Below are 18,965 nucleotides of genomic sequence, written 5' to 3' on the forward strand. Positions count from 1 at the left end.
TTAAGTTTTTTTAATTTTTTTTGCTACTGGGTATTTTTGTTGCTACTTTGTTTTCCAAGTGAGCTTTTCTCTGAAACCCACTAAAGTTTTTGTTAGCATATCATATAAATAATAAGAAAAGTAAAACCTTCAACAATAACCTATACCTGATTTTCCATAGGAACTTGAAAGAGTTACCTCATTACAGACGGGTCTTCAGTTAGCTGCTGTCATCTGCACAAATGGGAGGAGGTATTGCATTTGATGGCATTTTGTTTTTTAAGCTGGAAAGCATTTTAGTAAAAAATGCAAAACCATCACTGATAATTGATTTTAGAATACCATTCATTAACCGAACATATATTATGATCTAAAAACTACGCTAAGAAGGTGTGTGTGAAATGAAATGCCTGTGAGTCTAGTTATGGCTTTAACGTACTACTGTTTTTATATTGCTTAGGTTAGTGCTTCTCAAACTATAAGGATCAGTATTTTTTCTTTTTAAATTTCCAACTTATTACAGACTGTTTTCATAAAATGCAATAAAAACAAAATTCTAAGAAAGTAAAAAATATATATAAACATATAATATAGTCTCAATTTTTTATTAATTCATCAAACATAAAATTATTATATCAACTTTTGCGCTAAGTGGATTTTTAATATTTACTCTCAATTTCTGTACTTTTCTTGTGATGGATCAATACCAGTTTGAGGGTTGGCATCAGTCTACCCACCATGTTTTGAATAATGCTAGTCTAGATTGAGCTGTTGAATAATAAATTTGTCAAATAGTAGTCATAATCCCTGATTTTAAGGGTAATTGAAGATACTATCTCATCAGTTGCCTAATTGTTCTGTGTGAATAGTATTCTTATTATAATAGAAAAATATAACTATTCTTCACTTTTGCAGACACTTGAATATTGCCAAGGAAGGTTTTACTCAAGCTAGTTTAGGCCTTCTTGCAAATCAAAGGAAACGTCAGTTGCTGATTGGACTTCTGAAGTCTCTGAGAACCATAAAAACATTGGTATATACAGGTTACTATTTAAAAATTAAAACTTAATTTTATGGCTGAAACAGATTTAACCTTTGATTTTTGTTTTTCTTTAGCAAAGAACAGATGTGCGCTTAAGCGAAATGCTAGAGGTAAGTTAACAAAATTTGAAAATTTGGTAATCTTGATAATTTAAATTGAAAAATTACAGTGGAGAACATTGAGGTATACATTGTTTTCAAATTGCTATATAGTATAAGGAACATTTTTAGACACTTAAATTTACTTGCTCTAGAGCATTTTTCTGTTGACATGTTTCATTTAGAAAAATTTATTTGGGAAAATCCTTACTTTGTAGCAATGTGAGAATGTTAACTTCAGTCACCCAAATAGCAATAAAATTATCTTTTGTATCAAACATGTAGTAGTGATTTAAGGAATATATCACATTTGAGTTATGTTTGGTATCTCTTATATTAATCGGTTTTCTGAGTGAGCCATCTGTAATTACCGTGTGACTTCTAAACTTTGAATTGAGAAATGCATATGGAAATTTCATTTGGGGGGGTGCCTGGGTGGCTCAGTCAGTTAAGTGTCTGACTTTGGCTACAATCTCCCAGTTTGTGAGTTTTGAGCCCTGCATTGGGCTCTGTGCTGACAGCTCAGAGCCTGGAGCCTGCTTCAGATTCTGTGTCTCCCTCTCTGGCCCTCCCCTGCTCATGCTCTGTCTCTTTCTCTCTCTCTGAAAAATAAACAAACATTTAAAATAATTAAAAAAAAAAAAAGAAAATTTCATTTGGCATTAAATTACTGTTTAGGTGATAAAAACATTCCAAGGCTATTAATGAATATTTCATTTTTTTCTAGCTTTGTTTTAAAATATTTATTGATTTCTTGGTGGCAGAACTGTTGACTGTTGATTACAAGTGGAATTCTTACTGTTTTGGAACATTTTATGTAAACATTACTGAAAGAAGATATGTTAACAGTTAGAGAACACCTTCCCTGTGAAGCAGCTTATTATTCTATATAGGCTTTATCCACATGTCTTGATCTTAGAGAGCTGTTACTGTGTATGTAAGGGGACAGAGTATTTTGTCTGCGTATACATTTTAGGCTTGGAGCTAGTTGTCTTTTTATATTTTATTATTATCTATCATTGGCATTCTAATCCTTATTTAAGAGGAATTAAAATTTTCTGGTTCTCTAACTTTTAGACAGAGTGTAAGCAGAGATTAGTTGTTTTTCAGGGGCTTTAGGAAAAATGTTTCCTGTCTAATAACTTCTGCTGTTGTTATCTTAAGGAGGAAGACTATCCAGGAGCTATTCAGTTGTGCCTGGAATGTCAGAAAGCCGCCAGCACTTTTAAACATTATAGTTGCATAAGGTAAGGTAATGCAAAAATGTTGAAGCTGACTCTGTTGTCAGTTTTTAACATAGGAGCTGTGTAACATACACTGGTAACAAACATTGAAAATTAACATTAAGTGCTATGTTCTAGCTGAACATTCTTTTGTTCATAAATGAGCAGTACAATGAAATTATAAATAAGTCTTAAGGTGGGAAAGATCAGATACTTTTTAATCCTACCCTTTCTTGTTACCTCACTGAAACTCTTTTTTTTTTTTTTCCATATTATTTCCAATGTATGGAGTAGTAGAGAAGAATAATGTAACTGTTTACGTTTCTCTTGCATCTCTTGGGAATTTTTCCTCCTTAACTTTGCCCAGCTTATAAATATTGAGAGCGTTACTACAGTTCGCTTTTCAGATCCAGATGGTTCACGTGTTTGGCTCACCCTGATAAGAATTATTTTGGAAAACTTAAGCATGTTTTGATTTTGTGTAATAATCATCTTTGTCGTATTTAAGTGATTATGTATTTAAAGTGTTACATCTTTTGTTTCATTATTTATAAAATGTACAATGGAAACATGGCCGTTGTATCCTTTGCTATTAGTTCTGCTTTATTAATGGGTTTTTGGGCTGCTTAAAATGAAGGTTTTACATTGCTGGTGGCAGTCCCTTGGGGAGTTTCCATCATTCCTCTAAAACCATCACAAGTAAACATGCACTCTAAGTAAAATAGTCTGCTTGCGAAGCAAACCCAGTTTCAAATTAAATTCATACCTGTCCTATAATATATTAGGCCCTCAGTCTCTCCTGTATGGAAATTCTGGCAGGCAGTGAGCATGATGCATTGATGTTGTAGATGTTGATTGTTAATATCTAAAAAATAAAAAGGATTATGGTAGACGAAAACATTAATACAGCCTTAATTAAATTTTTTCTTTTAATATACCCCCACATCATAGCTCTGTGTGGGATGTAGGATAAGAGCTAGCTATTTCCCTGGGAGACGTGACTATTTAAATATTTATGGTATTTTTTTCTTTAAGATCATGCATACTGAAGCAACACTTTTTTTTTTTTTTTTAATTAGGAAATGTGTGGCTGGGTAGTTCCAGTGAGTGACGTTTCGTTTTTATCCATTGTGATACTGATTAGCTGTCACTATTAAAAACTTGATTATGTTCTTTAGATTTTTAAAATTTAAATTGAGTGAAGAGAGAGTTAGCTCTGTTATGTTCAATGTATTCGAAAATTTCTAACAAGGCCTTCTGGGTTCTGAAGAAACAGCACACATTTAGTTTGTTTTCTGGTGATCAGTTATAGTGAAACAGCTTATATGTGATTGGTTGAACATAACTCAGGCAGTTATACATTCCTTTTTATGATATGCCAGGTGCTTTGCTTTGGAATTGGCTGAATAGTGATGAACCACACATAATCTAATCAGGATAATCCCCGATTTTCTTGATAATCTCAGTAATCTATCAAGAAGGGCTTGGACTAAAGAAGGTCATAGTGGGATGGGACTTAAAGAGATGGGAATGAGACATACAAGGGAAACATTGAGATTGAACTCTCCTTAGAGGTCAAGAGTAAGGGGGGCCTGAAGGAGGGGCATAAGAGTTAGCTAACACAGGTATGAGGTACATTCTGAGTATAATGATGAATTCTTTATTGCAGAGATCACAGGCAAAATGAAGACTGAAAATATCTATCTATTGGATTTATAGCAACAAAGAAATCATAGCTGACTTGGTTGGGACAGATTTGCTTGAAGTGGAAGTACAGGATGAGGAAATTTTATAAAGAGGGGAGATGTGTAATTGAGGGGGGAAGCTGAATATATGAAAATTTATGGGAAAGTGAGAGGTTGAAAATAAAATAGAGAACATAATATGTGAAGGCGTTGTAGGTATTATAGTAGAATAGACTTTAAAAAGGTCACCATTTATTATAATAGGAAACTTGGTGGCAGGAAATTGAGGTAGCAGGTGACATGTGTTGGCACTTTGTTTTCTTCAATAATGAAAAATTTTAGCTGTGCTAAGGTAATTTTATTACTTGATGAAAGTTCACTATACAAAATGTTTCTTAAAGAAATTTTTATTTGGGCTTTTTAAAGTTAGCATGAAGTGACTTCTAAGTTCTTTCTCATTAAGGTATAGTGATATATGGAGGAGGTGTGACAGTTATCTGACCTGGTAAAAAGGTTGGACTTGCAATGATCTAGAATGGTGACTTAAAATAATAATTATTTTATTTTAAGGACTACCTTATATAAGAAGCATGCTGTGTTTATGCATGTCAATTGTGCATGTAATAATAAGAAGTTTATCTTCCTCTCTGAAAATAGGTAAAAATACATGCACAAATATATTAAAATGTCCCAAGGAATTAATTTTACCCTAGTCTTCCCAGGAAATCTGTTAGAGCTATGTTTTTATTTTAGCAATTTAGTGACAATGCCAAGGTAGCTCAGAGAGCTTAGCTACTAGTTAGAATTGTTTGGTAGTGATGTTAGCCCCTCCACCAGAATTCTTCTTCCCCACACACCAGTGCTGTTTGTTTTGCTAGCCACCATTCACTCTGCTTAACCCATTCCCCTTTTCCCTTTACCTCTTGTTTTACACTTTTGTTCCTAGTGGAGAGCTTGAGAAGTTTGTTCACTTCTGGTAGATAGTGTGATATGGGATATAGTGATAGAGTTAGTAGATGCGTGGGTCAGGTTGAGTCTGCAATTTTATTCTAACTTCCTTTATTAATTAGACACACACTTTTTATTCTGTGCATTTATTTTCCTTTCTTTTGTTCTTTTCCCTCTGGTCTTTTAATTTTATTTTTTATTTTCTTAATTTCTTTGTTTTTAGTTTTATTATTTTTGAGAGAGAGTGCAAGCTGGGAAGGGGCAGAGAGAGAAATGGGGACAGAGGATCTAAAGCAGGCTCTGCACTGACAGCAGAGAGTCCAATGTGGGACTTGAACCCATGAACCATGAGATCATAACCAAGCCGGAGTTGGACACACAACTGACTGAGCCACCCAGGCATCCCTTCACTGGTTTTCTAAATACATTACTGAGCCTATTCTTGAGCTCTCTGATTAGGACTGTTCAGATATGATTGATCAACACTTTAAAAATTCATTTAATTTTTAAATGGAGCTGTGGAATTTAACCAAAGACAAGATTGAATCTTTACTTGTACCTTAGTGAATCCGAGTGAAAAATCATTTGACACTCTGGTAATCACAGAAATAGTAACTAGTTTCCAACTACTTATACTCTCATTTTCTTTAACATTTAAATTTATTTTTATTCTATTGATGACTAGAGAATCATGAAGCATATTCTCTTTAGAAGTGTCCAGAAGAGAACAACCTGTGATGCAGAGCATTTTTGGACTCTGGTGTAATTTTTAAAAAAATATATTTAGGCAAGTTCATATGCACAATGAACCTGCTTGTCCACTTCCTAATTTTTTGGGGGTGAAGTGTATGTTCCTCTTTTCTTTGCTAGTCACATTGCTCTTTTATTGGAAATAAAGTTTTTGGTAGATGGCAGAGACCCTGTGGTCTTAGGAGTAGATTACATAGGGCAACTGAGGGCTAACTCTTATGATTCTGAAAGCAGGAAGAACAGAATTCATGTATTTGCTTCTGCATAAAGAGCTCTTCACTGTATTGTCTCAGGTTATATGACTGTGTAGTTTAATACATAAAGTACCAAGTAATCTCATGTACCCAGTAGATTGAAAACTGGAAGAAAACTTGTACTCCTTTAGTACCTTGTATTTTCCTTTAGATACGATGTGTTTCAGCATCTTTAATAAAACTTGCTATAAAGCTATAACACCAGTTGTGTTCACTTTTATAACTGACAGGGAACATTTTCACATTATTTGACATTTCTTGAGTTGTTCGACAGATTCATATAGTTGGGATTTACTGGGAATGGGAATCAGAATGTGTTTATGTTAAAGTATGTCTGCGAATGAAGCATTTAACTTCTTTTTCACTTGAAATTTATCTAAATTAGTTTCAAGAAAAGTTATTTTTAAAAGTCAAAACTGCTTTAGTGTATTTTATTTCATTTGAATGAAACCGCTTGAGGGAATCTGAGAGCATTCTGGATTATGCGCTGAAAAGTTTGTATACCATCAGAACTAGAATATCTTTCTTGAGCACTGAAGCAAAGACACATGTATTTAATTTCTCATAACCTTCAGAATACCCTTCCCCCCATGCAGAATATGAACTCGGCAATTGAATGAAAATTGTAGGTTATAGAACTCCTTTAAATAATTCATAGAATCATGAACACAGCTTTGGGGTACAAATACAGCAATACTGTAGGGACTATGCTTCCTGTGTTGTCCTTGTTTCCTTTCTAGCAAGACGTCATGCTCTGTCTTTGTCTAGGTTCAGGTAAGGGAAATCTAGGAACTCTGGCTGTGGCAGTGTTTAAACAGTGAGTATTTCTTCTAGGTCATCAGGCCAGCTAGTAAGACCCATGAGTGGATTTAGAGTCCTAGTTATTTGGTCAGCTTCAGCAGAGTAATAGATAGCATGCTATTCTCATAACTGCCTATACTCCTTATCTTTTATTTGGTTTTCCTCTGTCTTCCTCCCCCATACTGCACCATTTTGAAATAATGTAAAATCTAAGGGCAAAACATAAATATTTAAACAAAAGTGTCTTAGGGGCACGTGGGTGGCTCAGTCGGTTGAGTGCCCGACTTCGGCTCAGGTCATGATTTCATGGTTCCTGAGTTTGAGCCCTGCATCCAGCTCTTTGCCAACAGCTCAGAGTCTAGAGCCTGCTTCAGATTCTATGCTTCTCTCTCTCTCTGCCCCTCCCCAACTCATGCTCTCTCTCTGTCTCTCAAAAATAAATAATGTTTTAAAAAAAAATTTAAACACAGGTGTCTTAAACAAAAACTAAACCGTTTCTTTCTGCCCTACCCACCATTTTCTTTCCTATAGAGTAAACCACTTTCACAGCTTATTAGGTTTTTTTTTCCCAGTAGATCTCATTATAATTTAAAATGCTATGTCAAAATATCTTTTTCATGATTCATCATTGTAGATAGTTGTTGATTCTCTGTTTACTCCTCAAATTAAAATACCAGTAAAATATAAGAATTTGGTATACTTCCTTTAACTTCTCCACCTTCTCCGGTTTTGTTAGCGAAACTGTTATTTTTATTTCGTCAAGTTTATAACATGTATACTCTTTTTGCAGCTATAATTAAATCTTCCGCGTTTTCTTGGTAGGTTACTTCTAAAAAAATGAATCTAATAGAACTTGTATTTCTTGTATTATGATTATGTAAATATTATCTGCAAAACTAAGTAGAGTGATTGGACTTATTTAAAAAGCCATTTTTGGTCTCTCTATGAAAATAAACATCCATTAGTGTTTGCTTTTTTTTAAATTTATTGAACATGTTTCACCTTTTTTGGGTCCTACTCAACTGTAATATTTCCTTTTTTGCATGTTTTCCTTTGTCTTGTTTTGTTACAGTTTTATTACAGTTACCTCTTTGAGGTTTTGTTTTTGTTTTTGTTTTGGATATGGGATACATGGGCAATGTATTTTCAAATTTTGAAGTGATGTTAACTTAGTCTATATCCATGATTAAAAGAAAAGTAATTTTTTTCTTAAAAAATGGAACACATTGTTCAATTGTCCGTTAGCCTTTTGTTTATATGACAGGCTCAGATGCTATTCTCATTCTCATAAGTGTCTTTTTTCTTTTCTTTTCTTTTCTTTTTTTTTGACATTTAATGATATTTCTTTTGATTTGGTGTTCTAAAATTTTACCAGCTGTCTAGAAAAGTCATCTGTTTCAGACTCTTTACTCCTAAATGGTGAGACAAGAAGGAAGTATTATTTAATCTTATCTACATGAGATGCTACGTTACTTGTTTTACTAGGAGCTTTTGAAATGTGTTTGTTCTCTCGGAGCTTATAATAACAGGCAGTTAACAGACAGGACTGTGGGATAATATTCCAGTTAAGAACAGAGTACATAAACAAAAGACCATCAGAAATGCTCATGCTGTGAATGGCTTACTGTCTTATTACCCCTGCAGGAATGGAAATATTGACATCTGTAAGAGTGTGAGTAGAAGCTAGGCACTGTCAGCTTTGACAGCATTGACTGTACAGTAATTCTAAATTAGATTGGTATAAAGTTTTCTGGCTAAATCTTTATTTTTTTAGCTTTCAGGAATTGAATCATGATAGTGGTGATAAGGATGGTGGTTGTGATAATATTTAAACATTTTTTGTACTTTTCTATGTGTCATGTACTGTACTAATCGTTTCCTGTACCTTTTCTTCCTTGGTATTGATAAAATATTCCACAGAGGTATTACTATTGCTTCCATTTTATAGATGAGGAAATGGATACTTTGTAAAGTAAGTGACAGAGCCAAGATTTAAACTTTGGTCTCTTGGAACACAGAACCTGTTGCCCTTAACCACTACTACGTTATACTGTCTAGTAGTGTACTCAGTGTTCTATATAGTGGACAGTCATGGCCAGGAGGATGATTTTTATAATCTGCTCCAGTAGCAGAGTTAATTGTATTTTTTTCCTAAACCTGTTTCTACCAGTTGTATTTGTTACTGTATTTATGCTGTTTAAGTAAATAAAGGAATGAAATGAAACAGGTTTTTGAAAGTAAGTTAAATGCCTTGGAAAAACAAAGCACATTGTTAAAAATATGTTTCCTTTTGAATTTGTTGTAGATGAGACACCTCATAAAAATTAGGGGATCTAAGGTAACTAAATGTGATCTGGCATTTGGATTACTTTGCATTTGTCTTTAAGTTCCTACTTCATCATAAAGACACTGAAACTTGAAATTATGGACAATTCATTTGTGATTTGGCTCATGTAAGACTAAGAAGTTAAAACCCCTCTCAAGAGAAAAGATTTTGGGTCTAAGTCAGAAGTGTGTAAATGAATCGCAGTTATACAATTTTAGTTAAAACATTCAATATACATTTAGCCAGACAGACACACACACACACACCCCCCCCCCGCATATAAACACTCCCGTTTTAACTTTGATTAATTGACCAACTGAAAGGTCTGCTGAACTTTAGCACAGAGTGGGCAAGCTTTGTCTTAAGGAGCCAGATAATATTTTAAGCTTTGTAAGCAGTAAAGTTTTAGTTGCAACTGTTCACCTCTGCCCTTGTGAATTGAAAGCAGCCATAGTTAGTATGTAAACAAGTCCATGTGGCTGTGTTCCAATAAAACTTTATTTAGAAACATAGGCTGTTGGCTAGATTTGGCTCCTGGGCCTGATCTCTGCTCTAGAATTATAATTCATAAAGTTTAGAGATGTTTTGAACACCTATACTATTCTAAGGAGTGGACTCCGATTTCTGAACAGAGTGAGGACAGAGGTCTGGGTAGATTCAGAGTGATCTGATTGCTTTTACAGCCTTGTTCATGGTTTGAAGGACCGTGTGGACATTTCCTGGTATCCCATCATTGTTGGTTTCACTTCACAGTGTTTGAAAGCCAGGTTTTCTTTGAAGTATGTTAATAAACTCCCTGCCACCTATGAGTAAATTGAAACCACTGGAATAGATCTCTGATCTAAATAACTGAAATATCTTGGCCAATGGACCAAGATAAGTATAAACTTGGAAGTATAAATTTTACTTAAGCTCATTTTAAAGTTTTAGCATTCTACTGAATCATATACGAAGATGTAGTAATTGGGTAACTAGTATTTAGCATATAATCGAATTTTGAAACTTTAGAACAGGAAGCAACCCTTTAGATCGAGCACACTTTTGTATAGGAAACTGATGCCCAGGGATATTAAGAGCCTGGACTTAAATCACATGGCTCATTAATAACAGACCAGGGAAGGATCATTAAGATGCTCATTACCTCTATACCATGTTGTTTCTTCTTGTGTTCATATTGTACGCAATTTGATTTATATGCAGCCTTTCCAGGACCTGTTTTATGAGTGTATATATACTAGATCAGCTGTTTAAAAGAACAGTATTAGCTAGTTATTTATGGATATGTTATATTTAATATCTTCTGTAGAGATGTTAAAAATGCCCCCTAAAATTGTTTGATTTATTCTATTCAGCTTGCAAATAGCCTTTAATAGCTTTTAGCCTTCCATCTTAGAACTAGTAATTTTTTTGACCATAATGTAGCTTTTATTTATCCAAATGTTTATGAATAGATCCTTTTAGCATACTTTCATTAATAGACTGAAATAACATGAATTCTTGTTTCTAAATGATGGCTAAAGGTCTCCTTGAAGGCTGTACATTTAATATACACACTCCTTAATCACCTAATTTTTATACATGTATTTTCAATTAGTAGTAAATTGTTGTCAAAATGCATTGGTAGATTTTGAAAGCATTTTAAAGCCAAAATGTTTCATTTAAAGATTTTTCTATTTAAAATCTTATACATACTATTTGCATTACCATGTTTACATTAATTCTTAATACATAGGATATAGTCATTTTAACCATAAGTAATAGGAGCACTAAAACCATCCAGATTTATGATAATTTCATAAATACTAAAGCCCTTTTTTTTTTCAATTGAGGAATTGAAGAAGGCATTACTCTCAACTGTGAATGAGTTTAGATATATTTCTTTTTCTCCCAATCTCAAAATACTCCCTGTACAAATATGTTTACCAGCTCTAACCTACTTACTCTTCCAGGTATTCTTGCCTCTCTGTATCTGGGTCTCTGTCTTCAGCCTTAGTGAACTTCTGAGCCTTGTATAAAAGAGGAGTAGAACTGCTTTAGTTCTACTTATCTCTCTTTTTTCTCTTCCTAAGGTACCTGTAGACTCAGACTTTAGTGCAGTTCTTTTTCTTCTAAAACATTCTCCTTTCTCTTTTTCTATCTCTGTAGTTTTATTTATTGAGATACAAAATAGGGGCTAAAGAAATGTTGGGAAAATTTCACCATTTATGTTTGAATTGCAAATTTGACTCAGCAGTGAGTCAGGCTGTGAGTTTAGTTAGGCCTGGAGATTCCTGGAGAATAAGCCACGGTCTTTGCTAAGGGAGACAGTCACAGATATTCCCTTCTATCATTTGGTATGTTGGAAACAGCATTGTGAAACTGAGGGGAACAGTCAGCAGGGGAAGACTTCCTGGAAAAGTCTTCCTGGAAAAGATGACATTTGGATGGGCCTGGAAAGACAGATGGATATTTGTGAGTGAGAAAAGGAGAAAGGATGTTCTGTTTCTCATGAACGCTATATACAAGTAGAACAGAGGGTGTGAAATTCTGGGGCTTATTTGGGGGATTGCATGTAGTCCAGGCGCCTGAAATGTAGGCACTGAAAAGTTAGGGGGAAGTTAATTTTTCATGTTTTTGTTGAGAGTTGAGAATCTTACATACTGTACCAGTTTGGGACTTTATTTTTGGTTTAATGGCGAGCCACCGTGAATTAATATGAATCAAGTTCTACTTTAATTAGGAGCTGCAGATTCAGGTTGGTAACATACGTGAAGCTGCCAGATGTAAGATAGTAGGAAATGGTCAGGCCCACAGGACTGGTAGCTTTTCATGTATAAGGTATTTGAAAAACTGTGTCTGCCAGATCAAACAGAATACTGACCAAATCTAATCTGAAATTAAGACCCCTGGTCAGAGCTATTCCTGAGAGTTTTTGGGAGGATGTTTTATGGTGTTTGGTATGCAGTAGGTTGATGGTGTTTGTCAAATAAATGGATGATGGATTGAAGGGTGGGTGTGGGTAACGTGTGCAGAGATTCATTGGGAGACTATTAAGATAATTCAAGCAAAAGGTGATAATTCTTGAGTTAGGGCACATAAATGAGAAGAGAGAAGCATAGATGGATATGAGAATTAGTAAAATGGTACAATTGTCAGAATTTGATTACCAGTTATATATGAAGCGAGGGAAGAGTTAAAGATGACATGGAGATTTCCAGCTTGAATTGAATGGGTGGTGATGGTTTGAATCAAAAGTGAGAAAATGTGGGAGAAAGAACAACTTGGGGATTGTACTTGAGAGTATATGTTTCTAATATATTTGAAAAAACAACTCGAGAAGGTACTGACTTGCCTGGTGTGGGAGGTGGGGTGATAGAGCTGGAAACCTTAATTTTTTCTAAGTTCCAAGGTACTTAAAATGACTGTTAATTACTGTGGGGCCTTAAAGCCTCATTTCCTTCCTTCCTTCCTTCCTTCCTTCCTTCCTTCCTTCCTTCCTTCCTTCCTTCCTTCCTTCCTCTCTCTCTCTCTCTCTCTCTCTCTCATTCATTTATTCATTCATTCATTCATTCATTATTCTTTGGACAGAAATTGTCCCAGAATCGTTTTATTGTTTTGTTTTTTAAGAAAAATCTCAGTCTTGCCTACAAATATTCCCTTAACCTATGTCTGTGGCTGTGGGTATTTTTCGGGCTTAAATCCTTCTTAGAGACAATTTTAATCAGGTATCAATCTTAACACTGTTGATTATCAAAGTGTCTAGTTTTGCTCATTTGCAGGTTTTACTAAAGTAATCTCCAATTCTTGACTTTCATCAAAAGCATGCTTATGATAAATAGTATTTGTAGTAAATTTGTCTTATTCCTCTATATGTTTAGACATTTATCCCTGAGACCATCAAAAATGGGTAGGGGGTGTACTTTTCTGACAAATTGCTTTATATCTATGTATCTATCTCTGTATCTACATATAAATCATCATGCTGGTATTATTTTCTCAGCTTGCAGTAAAAGGCATGGTAAGAAGCAAATGCATGGAATCTATGAATCCATTATTATGTATTCTGTAAGGCTATTGTGAAGAGTATTGTGCCTTAGGAGATAAAAGTCATTGTTCCCTTTATCAGGACTCTGGTGAAATTTTCTTTCAGAACTTTGATGCCAACAAAAGTAATTTTTGTTTCTTTGAGTTTTTGGTTTTGTTTTTCCCTTCTTGAGTACTGGTGTTTTTGATATTATGGACACTGAATTGTGTACTTGGACCCTCCCTATTTGTTTTGGCTGCTAGGACTTTGAGAGTCATGTTTATGAACAGATAACAATTGTAAAAAATACCTTGTATGGGGGCACCTGAGTGGCTCAGTTGGTTAAATGGTGTCTGACTTCGGCTCAGGTCATGATCTTACGGTTCGTGAGTTTGAGCCCCGCATCCGGCTCTGAACTGTCAGCCTGCTTCGGATTCTGTCTCCCTTTCTCTCTGCCCCTTCCCTGCTAATGCTCTCTCTGTCTCTTAAAAATAAACGTTAAAACATTTCAAAATACATACAGTGTATAATTTTTGTATACTGAATTATACCTTTCACTTGCTCTATTTTATTTTAGTTTGCCTTAATTTTTTTTGTTAAAATACTTTCTCTATGATTGTATTTATTTTGTTAGATATCACAGATCCTTTTTAGTAATGAGATATTATAATTCAAGTAATTTCAGTTCTGTTTTTTAATTTTTTTAACTGACTTAGGGGGAATTAAAGGGAACAAAATCAGATTCAGTCACATAACCTAAGTGTATAACTAGACAAATTCTTACAAAGTGAACATAGTTATGTAATTACGTCCCAGAAACTCTTAACCCAGAAACTTCCTTCTTGCCCCATCACTGTGATTTTCCTCCTAAGGTAACCACAATTCTAGCTTTTGTCATTTAAGAAGTTTTGCCTGTCTTGAACTATATATAAATATAAATGGAATCTTATAGTGACTTCTATACAGTGGACTTCTTTTGTCCAATAGGTCTTTGAGATTCATGTGATACATTTTCATTGCTATAGTATTTCACCATATAAATATCTCACACTTTATCCATTTAATTGTTCATAGGCAATTGTGTTGCTTTAAGTTTTACCTATTACAAGTAATGCTGCAAGGGTTACATATGCATTTCTGTAAGATATATATCTAGGACTCCTGGAATATAGAGTAAGTATGTGTTGAGTGTCAGTAGATTTACAAAGATGTATCAATTTACCATTCCTCCAACATTGAACTCAGTGTTCCATTTGTTCTACATCCTTGGCAACATTCATTGATGTAATTTTTTAATATTTAAAAAATATCTTTAGCCATTCTGGTTGTTTGTTATGGAATCTTATTGTAGACTTTATTTTGCATTTCCTGAATGCCTACTTGAGGTGCCTGTTGTATGTTTATTGGCTAGTTATCTACTTTGTCTGTATCTGTTCAAGCTCCTTATGTTCTTCTGTTTGTACCACACTATCTTACTGCTGTGACTTTATAACCTTTTTAGTGTATGTCTTCCAACATTGTTTTTCAAGATATCCCTGACTATTCTTAACCATTTGAGTTTCCGCATAAATTTTAAAAGCAGCTTGCCAGTTTCCATACACATACACTAAGGAAGACCTGCTGGAGTTTTGATTAAAATTTCAGGTATTTTAGATCATTTTAATGAGGACTGATAACTGTGTCAAAGGTTATAGGGTTTTTTTACATGGTATATATCTTCATGTATTTAATTCTTTATTTTAGTTCAGTTTTTGTATTGTATATTTTTTATTAGATTTATTCTGAGGTATTTGGTTTTTTGAAATGGTATTTTAAAAATCTCCATTATCTAATTCTTTGTTCCTAATATATAGAGATTTATTTTAATTTTTAAATTTTACTTGTTATCAATATTATACTTTTTAGTCTTGAAAGCTTGCTATCAATTGTGGATTCATTTTTTTTTTTTAATGTTTTTATTTACTTGTGAGAGAGAGAGAGAGAGACAGCATGAGCAGGGGAGGGGCAGAGAGAGGAGACACAGAATCCGAAGACAGGCTCCAGGCTCTGAGCTGGCTGTCAGCACAGAGCCTGATGCAGGGCTCGAACCCATGAACCCTGAGATCATGACCTGAACTAAAGTCAGACGCTCAACTGACCGAGCCACCCAGGTGCCCCTCAATTGTGGATTCTTAAATTCTTGACTTTATCTATAGATTCTTTAGGAGTATCTCCCTATATAATTCTCTTGCTGCTAGTAATGACTCTTTTATTTATTCTTTTCTAATTATTATCCTTTTCCTTGCTTTATTGCATTGTTTGTAGACTCTGCATAATTTAGTGCTTTTATCATTTATCTGTGAATTTATGAGTTAATTCAGCTAGTCTATATTTAGCACTTAGTTTGTCTTTTTAAAACATAGACAGTAACCTCTAACTCTGTTTTATTTAACAGTGAATTGAATTCAAAGCTTCAAGATACTTTAGAACAAATTGAGGTAAGAAGGATTACATCATAAGTTATATGTTTTTTTTTCTTTTCAGAAGTTTTTTAATAGTACATATGTATATTATGTTTTGACTTTTGTGTTATTACCAGTGTTCCAGATCACAGCACTTTGTTTATTGTTTTTTATTTGGAATACCTTGCCTGGTCAGGTTAATGTGTCTTCTTGTACACTCAATAATGCTTTTGGAGTTTGGGGATCTGAAAATGGCATTTTGTATCTGAAAACACCATATCCAGAGAGATCCCCAAACTGTTAGTCATATAGTTTCATGTAAATTATAGACAAAATATTTACCATGTATTAATTATTTTTATTGTTACCTTTTTTAGTTCAGTGAGCTAATTTACATAAGAATAATTATTGGCTGATGAACCCTCCTAAATTCCTAAATCTTCTAGTATTTCATACAGTTCATCAAAAATGTAGAAATAGGGGGCGCCTGGGTGGCTTAGTCGGTTAAGCGTCCGACTTTCGCTTAGGTCATGATCTCGCGGTTCGTGGGTTCGAGCCCCGCGTCGGGCTCTGTGCTGACTGCCAGCTCAGAGCCTGGAGCCTGTTTCAGAGTCTGTGACCCCCTCTCTCTCTGACCCTCCCCTGCTCACGCTGTCTCTCTCTCTCTCTGTCTGTCTCTCTCTCTCTCCTAGAAATAAATAAAACATTTTTAAAAAAATGTAGAAATGGAAAGGAAAAGATATGTCATTGTGACACAAAGTCTTGCTTTTGTCCTACATTTACTCAGAGTTCATCTCTCTTCTTGGCAGTCATTGCAAAGCAGGTTATTTGTTTTAGTAAAAGTAATTAGAATTATTTTCTTCTGGTATTTTATTTTACTGTTTTCCTGATGAGAGTGCTTATAAAAATTGAGGCTGGACTTTCTTTTTAAATTTTTTTCGATCTGAAGCTCATTTTTTTTTTTTTTTTTTTTACAAATAGTTTATTGTCAAGTTGGTTTCCATATAACACCCAGTGCTCATCCCCACAAGTGCCCTCCTCCATGCCCATCTCCCCCCTCCCTCCCCACACCCATCAGTCCTCAGTTTGTTTTCAGCATTCAAGAGTCTCTCATGGTTTGCCTCTCTCTCTCTGCCCACTATTTTTCCCCTTCTCCCCCATGGTCCTCCATTAAGTTCCTCCTAATCCTCCTATATGTGCAAACATATGGTATTTGTCCTTCTCTGCCTGACTTATTTCGCTCAGCATAACACCAAGATTAAAAACTTCTGCACGGCAAAGGAAACATTCCATAAAACTAATAGGCAACCGACGGAATGGGAAAAGATAGTTGCTAATGACATATCAGATAAAGGGTTAATATCCAAAATCTATGAAGCTGGACTTTCAAATGACCTTTTTGGAAAGTAGTTTTTCATCATAAATGCAATATTTTACTAATGACAAGAATGACAGTTTGATAAACGTTAAAGGTAATGCTTTGAAAATCTCTTAAGTAAATAATCACTCAGTATTTCTTCACTCACAATATATAATATTATTCTGTACTTATGTAGAGAATCATTATGTTACAATGAAATCATTGAAATAGAAATCCTTAAACAAAGTTGATGCATTTAGATATACCTTGGGTATGTGCTTATAAGATCAATGTAGTTTTTTTGATAATTACTTTTTAGTGATTATATGGAAGGATTGTTCTATTATTTTTTAATCGTATTACAAATTTAGTTCATACCATTGTAAGATTTTAGCAATTGCTTGAGGAAACATAAATAAAAAATAAAATTCCTTTAGTAACTGATATACTGATTTGGTATCCTTTGAAACACTAGGCATGGATCTTTAGATACTCACATGTTAGTAACATCTTATTTGGGGCACCTGGGTGGCTCAGTCAGTTGCACATCCAACTTCGGCTCAAGTCATGGTCTTGCAATTTGTGGGTTAGAGCCCTACGTCAGGCTCTGTGCTGATGTCTTAGCGTCTGGAGCCTGCTTTGGGTTCTGTCTCCCTCTCTGGCTTTCCTTTCCTTGCTCAGGCTCTGTCTCTCTCAAAAATAAATAAACATTAAAAAAATTTAAAGGAAAAGAACATCTTAGGGGTGCCTGGGTGGCTCAGTCAGTTGAACATCTGACTTCAGCTTATGTCATGATCTCATGGTTTGTGGGTTCAGGCCCCATGTTGGGCTCTGTGCTGACAGCTTAGAGCCTGGAGCCTGCTTCAGACCCTGTCTCTCTCTCTGCCCCTCTCCTGCTCATGTTCTTTCTCTCTCTGTTGAAAATAAATAAATATTAAAAATTTAAAAAAAAAGAACACCTGAGTAAACTGGATTAGAGTTTGTAATATGTGAGAACTATAATCTATTTATATTTTTATTTAAATTTGCTTTTGAAAGAGGTGCCAGGGTGTTTCAGTTGGTTAAGTGTCCGACTTCTGCTCAGGTCATGATCCCGTGGTTCATGAGTTCAAGTCCCGTGTCAGGCTCTGTGCTGACAGCTCTCAGCCTGGAGCCTGCTTCAGATTCTATGTCTCCCGCTCTCTCTGCCCCTTCCTCACTCATACTCTGTCTCCCTCTCTCAAAAATAAAAAAACATAAAAAAATTGTTTTTGACTATTACATCTGGTAAGATAGTAAATATCTTTAGATATTAATTAAAAGTGAGAAATTAATATTAATACTTCTCATTGCCTTGAAAACATAATTCCTTAACTGCCTCTTGGTTCCTCTTTTAATTCCATAGGAGCAGTTGGATGTAGCTCTTTCCAAAATCTGCAAGAATTTTGACATTAACCATTACACCAAAGTTCAGCAAGCTTATCGACTTCTTGGAAAAACACAGGTTAGTTTTGAAAGACTATTTACTTTTTTCTTAATCAGGAATCTGTTGCTCTTTATGAATGTTCAAGTCTGAATATATTTACTAGTGTACAGTCTCCTTAAAAAGTTTCATTTAACAAAGTAAATTTTTATGCCATATTAACATAGGTTCACATAGGTTTGGAGTGTATAGAGTGTAACATTACAGAAGTTTGTTTTAAACTATGCAGTGTTTGTCAGGTTTAATATTTTTACAATTTTATGTAGGTTTTTTTTTTTTAAAGTGTATTTTAAGATAATTCATTTGGAGAGGATGTGTAGACTTGTGTACCTCACCTCTTGGTCCTGATTGAGAACCTCTTAATTTGGAGCTTCATGGTTCCTAGATGGACCAGCATGTTTCCCTCAAAGTGGTATGTAAACTTTTGTGTATTTGATATGTTTACCTATAAAACAGGTCCATTTCATTTATCAGATTTTTCTCTCTTTTTTTTAATGCTTATTTATTTATTTTTAGAGAAAGAGAGAGAGAGAGAGAGAGAGAGAGAGAGAGAATGAGTGGCGGAGGGGCAGAGAACTAGGGAGAGATAGAAT

At 34.6% G+C, this 18,965-nt stretch overlaps 1 protein-coding gene across 1 annotated transcript in view; it reads left to right on the forward strand.

Annotated features, from left to right (window-relative positions):
* Positions 1-18,965, forward strand: part of VPS50 (VPS50 subunit of EARP/GARPII complex) — a 131,485-nt gene that overhangs the window by 25,391 nt on the left and 87,129 nt on the right. Inside the window, exons 6-11 of the mRNA XM_039255453.1 lie at positions 161-231; positions 895-1,012; positions 1,096-1,131; positions 2,284-2,366; positions 15,544-15,586; positions 18,295-18,393. Coding sequence (XP_039111384.1) covers positions 161-231; positions 895-1,012; positions 1,096-1,131; positions 2,284-2,366; positions 15,544-15,586; positions 18,295-18,393 — 450 coding nt within the window. The remainder of the gene's footprint in view (positions 1-160; positions 232-894; positions 1,013-1,095; positions 1,132-2,283; positions 2,367-15,543; positions 15,587-18,294; positions 18,394-18,965) is intronic.

This window comes from Hyaena hyaena, unplaced genomic scaffold (genome assembly GCF_003009895.1).
Source record: "Hyaena hyaena isolate Hyena2069 unplaced genomic scaffold, ASM300989v1 scaffold_528, whole genome shotgun sequence".
NCBI classification, from domain to species: domain Eukaryota; kingdom Metazoa; phylum Chordata; class Mammalia; order Carnivora; family Hyaenidae; genus Hyaena; species Hyaena hyaena.